This window comes from Arachis hypogaea, chromosome 13 (genome assembly GCF_003086295.3).
Source record: "Arachis hypogaea cultivar Tifrunner chromosome 13, arahy.Tifrunner.gnm2.J5K5, whole genome shotgun sequence".
Classification (NCBI taxonomy): domain Eukaryota; kingdom Viridiplantae; phylum Streptophyta; class Magnoliopsida; order Fabales; family Fabaceae; genus Arachis; species Arachis hypogaea.
In genome coordinates, this window is record NC_092048.1 from 134955214 (window position 1) to 134961181 (window position 5968).

General features: G+C 39.5%; 1 protein-coding gene across 1 annotated transcript; it reads right to left on the minus strand.

Moving 5' to 3' along the window:
• Positions 1 to 3657: 3657 nt before the first annotated feature.
• LOC112735508 (protein MAIN-LIKE 1-like) lies at positions 3658 to 4504 on the minus strand. Its single transcript, XM_072210919.1, has 2 exons — positions 3798 to 4504; positions 3658 to 3667 (listed from the first exon to the last, which is right to left on the minus strand). Exons 1-2 carry the CDS (start codon positions 4502 to 4504, stop codon positions 3658 to 3660), a joined length of 717 nt encoding a protein of 238 aa, XP_072067020.1.
• Positions 4505 to 5968: the final 1464 nt, after the last annotated feature.

A 5968-nucleotide genomic window follows, 5' to 3' on the forward strand; every position in this document is an offset into this window, starting at 1 on the left:
TCCTCCTCCCACACATAAACATAAACAGATTTAACATAGAAACTTTTTTTGGTGAAGACGTCGAAAGTAAACGGCTTATTTTTTTAGTTATGGAGATCAAAGTTGTGTTGCGCATGGTTATGAGACACATGAGAGTTAGACCATTGTGTGGAACAGCTTTTTACTTAGTAGCAGGTTGGAGAACTCGGACCGTGCAAGTAATTTACAATGAAAATATGGTGACGAAATCGGATGGTCTGATTTGAATGGAGAGAAAATTTGAAAATGCAGCAACACCCTAATCGGACCCTCCGTGTTGTGAGTGTTTAAAAATTGATTAAAATTCCTTTGACAAGTCTCATGGTCCGATTTGGGTTTCATAGATTTTTTTTGAATCAGAAGCCACTAATCACATGGTCCTAGTTGGGTGTTTATTTAAATTTTGATTAAAAATTCCTAAAAGAAGTCGCATGGTCCGATTTGAGTGTTATAGTTTTTTGAATTAGAAGCAAGTAACCGCTGGGTCCGAGTTATGGGTGCATATATATATGTACAAAAGGGTGTGTGTCGTGAAGAAGATTTTAGATCTGGTTCTTCTTCTTGCTCGACCACTTCTTCTCCTCTCTTCTACCTGTGTCCTTCTTAGTTTCAGTAAAATGAAGTAAAAAATTTTGGTTTTGAAGTTTCTGTTCTTATTTAGGTAAGTGAGAGAGATGGATGATAGAGTTTTTTTAAAAGTGTATTACTTTGGTCATATTTTGTTACAAACTTCTGAAGGAGTGAAATTTATTTGTGAAAATCCATTAGATGTTGTTATTCCCTTCACAATCTCATTTGAAGAGCTCAAAGATGTGATCTGTGAGAAGATTGATTCTGAGATGTCGAGAAAAATATCTTGCATTTTATACAGATATCCCATACCGGTGTTTGGTGGATTCGTCCAATTTGAATCCAAATATGTAACGGACGAAGCGAGTTTGCAAGAGATGTTTTCAATGTATTTTAAAAGTCGTTCCCGAATCTCGTTCATCGAGTTGTACATTGAATTCGAACAATCTGAGGCCGATCGGAATATTGCACGAGAAGATTACAATAGTGATAGTGAAGAAGAGTTTGAAAGCAATTACGAAGTTGTCGGTCCAGACGGGGATGAAGAGCAAGGTGATGGCACTGTGGCCCCAGATGTGACAGACGTGGCAAATACACTCGTGAACGAAGTGTCGTTTGAGGAGCCATCTTTCATGCGAGTGTTGGATTTGGAGGCCATGCATGTTCCAGAGTTTTCGGAATATATGAGTGTAGGTACGTATTTTTATTATTTAGGTAAGTTTAAGATAATAGTTTTATTTAATTAGTTATTGGTTTAGTTAAATATAAATTAGTATGTAGTTAATTATTTAGGTAATTATGTATTTAGATTTTTATTTTGTTTAGAATGAGATAAAAGCTAATATAAAGTTTGTGTATATCATAATGGATGCAGTGAATGTTGATGTACCTTTAAATTTGGTTATTAAATATCCGTGTAATAATTTTTTTTATATGGTTGTCGTCCCGCCAGAAATTTCTATTGTCGCAGATGGCGAATTTGCCGTCGGGATGGAATTCAGTTTCAGGGAATCTGTTATTAGGGCGATGAAAGAGTATAGCATTCGAAGAAGTGTAGACTACCGGGTGTATGAGCCGGAGCCGTTGACATTTTATGCGAAGTGTACACAGTATGGGTCTGGGTGTGATTGGCTTATCAGGGTTAGCATGATCAGCAGGAAGCATTGTTGGGTGGTATGGAGGTATAATGGTAGTCACACTTATACCAGATCTACTATTTCTCAGGATCATTCCAAGCTCGATTCAAACACAATTGCAGAAGTAATAAAGCCATTGGTTGAGGCTGACCCCTCGTTAAAGGTAAAATCAGTTATTGTAGACGTGCAATCGAAGTTCAACTACACAGTCAGTTATCGGAAAGCATGGTTGGCTAAGCAAAAGGCAATAGAAAAAATATTTGGAGGTTGGGAAGCATCGTACGAAGCGTTGCCTATATGGTTTGAGGCCATGTGTCATAAGGAGACATCAGCTGTCGTCCATTTTGAGACTATGCCTGCATATCAAGGCGATGACTTGGTCAGTGATATTCGGGTATTGCATCGAGTCTTTTGGAGTTATTACCCCTGCATTAGAGCATTCAGGCATTGTAAGCCAATTGTGCAGGTGGATGAGACTCACTTGTACGGAAAGTATAAGGGTTGTCTGTTAGTGACAGTTTCACAGGATGGCAACAACAACATCGTCCCAATTGCATTTGCTATTGTGGAAGGAGAGACATCTGATGCGTGGCACTTCTTTCTCAGTAACCTGCGACAACATGTTGTGACTCGGGATGGTGTGGGACTGATATCCGACCGACACGAATCCATCAATGCAGTCGTGGAGCAGAGTAATGGAGCTTGGTCGCCTCCTAGAGCTTTCCACATGTTCTGCATCAGGCATATTGAGTCGAACTTCCTGAGAAAATTCAAGGCACCGTACCTGCAAAAACTTGTCGTTAATATAGGTAATATTGAGTAATTGGAAGTTTGTTATTAATAGCGTGTCATTCATTTTAGTATGTAAATCCCCTTTTTATATTTTTTTTGTTATTCTGCAGGATATTCGCGGACGGTGCATGAGTACGAAGTGCGTTACCAGCGTTTACGAGAACGGGGCGATGCTTATACTAACTGGTTAAACCGAATCCCCCGTGAACAGTATGCATTGGCATTTAATGGTGGTTACCGACGGGGTCACATGACGACAAACCTAGTCGAATGCATTAACTCTGTGCTGAAGGGTGCACGCAACCTTTCAATCACTGCACTTGTCAAAGCAACATTCTAGTGCTTAACGAGCTATTCACCAGAAAAAGAGTCGAGGCGGAGGCAAGGATTAATGCTGGCCATGTATTTTCGGAGCTTGTGACAACGAAATTGCATGCAAACCAACTTGCATGAGGAAATATCCAGGTTAACTACTTCGACAGGCAGAATCAGGTATTTGAAGTGCGTGAGATGCCTAGTGGACTGGAGTATGCTGTCGACCTACGTCGGCATCAATGTGACTGTGGTGAGTTTCAGGTGGATCGGATCCCGTGTCGGCATGTGTTTGCATGTTGTGCAAATCAACGACTGGACTGGCAACTGTATGTGCATGATGTGTATAAGATGGACCAGGTTCGATGGGTTTATTGAGCTAGGTTTAGGCCACTCGAAAATCCTTCTACATGGCCTGCTTACACCGGGCCGCGATTCGTACCTAATCCATTCCTAAGACGCGTGACCAAATGTCGCCCCAAGATGACCCGCTTCTTGAATGAGATGGACACGCGAATGTTGCGTCCTGCACGGCGATGTACACAATGTGGTGCTGAGGGACATAGCCGTAGTAGATGCCGTCGGTCAGCTGGTGCACCTGCCGATCATAATGCTCAGTAGTTTTATATATTATCTTTCTCAAGATGTTATGTATTAATATGCTATTTGAAACATTGTAACTTATATCAATGTACTCTTATGACACATGCAAGTTAATCATTAGGTAATACATTGAAAAGTTTACATGCATAGTAAGTTTACATGTCCCTGTTAAAAGATACATAGATTCATTAGGTAATACATTGAAAAGTTTACATGCATACTAAGTTTACATGTCCCTGTTAAAAGATACATAGATTCATTAGGTAATACATTGAAAAGTTTACATGCATACTAACAGATACATAGATTCATTAACGAATACATCAAAAAGTTAACTTCTACATAGTCAACGTAAGATAATGTTACCTATTTGCAAGGGGAAAACTGCGGGGTTCCCTCGGAACCGGTGCTAGATATGGCATTCTGATAAAAGCCCAAACGAGCAACAGTGTGAGTGGACCATCAATCTCTTTATAGTCATAACGAGATGCCCTGCATAATGCCCTGTAAAGGTGGGTTAGGCATGCTGAACCCCAACTGTATTGTCCGATACTGCCAAAATCACTTAGCAAGGGCAGAAATTTCCAGTGCACAGATGCTCCAGACTTGTCTCCAAACAATATGGTACCGATCAACAACATAATATGGCACTTCACGTACCTCTGTATACTATTTTCATCAGTCAACTGTAAACGTTCTTTCAGATCACGAAGCCATGTCAGTTTTATACAGCTCCCTCTACAGTTTGACTTTCTTGGTGCAACCCCAAACTGATGCAGACACTCCGCCTCTAAGACTTCAAAACTACTAATAGTCATCCCTGTGACTGGAAGACCGTCCGTCGGAAGACCGAGAATTAAGGCCACATCTTCCAGCGTCACAGCACATTCACCAACAGGAATGTGGAAGGTATGTGTATCTGGATGCCACCTTTCGACTAAAGCATTCACCAGCGCCTTCTGACATTGGACTATTCCAATTTGGGACGCATGATAAAAACCAGTAAACCATAGTTGCTCCTCCACTCTATTATCATACCGATCCGGGGGCACAGGATGATCACAGGTCAACATCCGTGAACTCTACAAAAACATAAAGTACTAGTCAAATTATTAACAATTACAAATACTACTTGACAAACCCCATTTGTAGGGTTTATCTTGTATTGATTTTTGGGGATTTTATCAACTTTTACCCACATTTATTCAATGAAATAGCATGGTTTTATAACTTCTCTCTTAATTGTGCTTAAGAGTGAAAACATGCTTTTTAGGACTCAAAATAGCTAAATTTAGTTCACCTTGATTCTATTAGATGCCTTGATATGTTTGTTAAGTGATTTAAGGTTTAGGAGGCAAAGATTGGATCAAGGGAATGAAGAAAGAAAGCATGAAAAGTTGGAGAACTCATGAAGAAATGAAAGAACCGGAAAGCTGTCAAGCCGACCTCTTTGCACTTAAACGACCATAACTTGAGCTACAGAGGTCCAATTGATGCGGTTCCAGTTGGGTTGGAAAGCTAACATCCGGGGCTTCGAAACGATATAAGATTTGCCATAGTTGCATCGCGCATAGGGGCGCGCACGCGCACGGTACGCGGACGCGCCGATGGTGGCACATGACCCACTTAATGCAAACGTGGCCAGCGATTTTAGAAGCCTTGTGGGCCCAATCCAACTCATTTCTGATGCTATTTAAGCCAAGGATTAAAGGGAAATCAACATACTTTTCATACTTTACTTTTACTTTTAATCATTAGTCATAGTTTAGTTTTAGAAGTAGTTAGAGTTAGAGAGAGAAGCTCTCTCTTCTCTCTAGAATTAGGATTAGGAATTAGGGTTAGATTAGGATCTCATAGTTCTAGGTTTAATTCAAGTCTCCTTCTACTTCTACCTTCAATTGATGATTGCTACACTTTGGTTCTTCTCTCTATCGCTATTCTCTTGTTGTAATTTCTCTTATTTTGTTTCTAGGTTTTGTAATCATGATACTCTTATTCTCTTTATTTTCTTTCAATAATGCAATTTGAGGTAATTCATGATAATTGTGATTTCCTTGATTGTTGTTGTTAATTATTTACATTCAATTGTAGTTAGAATTCATTCTTGTTGTGATTGACTATACTTTTCTTTTGTGCCTTCCAAGTGTTTGATTAAATGCTTGGAAGAATTTTAGACTAGAATTTTATGTTCTTGGCTTGAGAAGGTAACTTAGGATTTCTTGAGTCACTAGTGTCCAATTGATTGATAGTTGATAGCCATTAACTCTAGCCTTCATTAATCCAATTAGTGGAAAGCTAGGACTTATGGACTAGGATTGATATAACTCACTTGACTTTCCTTTGTTAATCGATTTAAGGATGACTAAGTGGGATTAATCCTTGCAACTACCATACTTGTGGCTAGTGATAATGATGAAGACCCTTGACAACCAAACCTTGCCAAGACCATTTTGTGAATAAAGTTTTCCTACCATTTACTATTCACATTCCTCATCCAAAACCCCAAAATAAACAAGCCCATAACCAATAACAAGAAC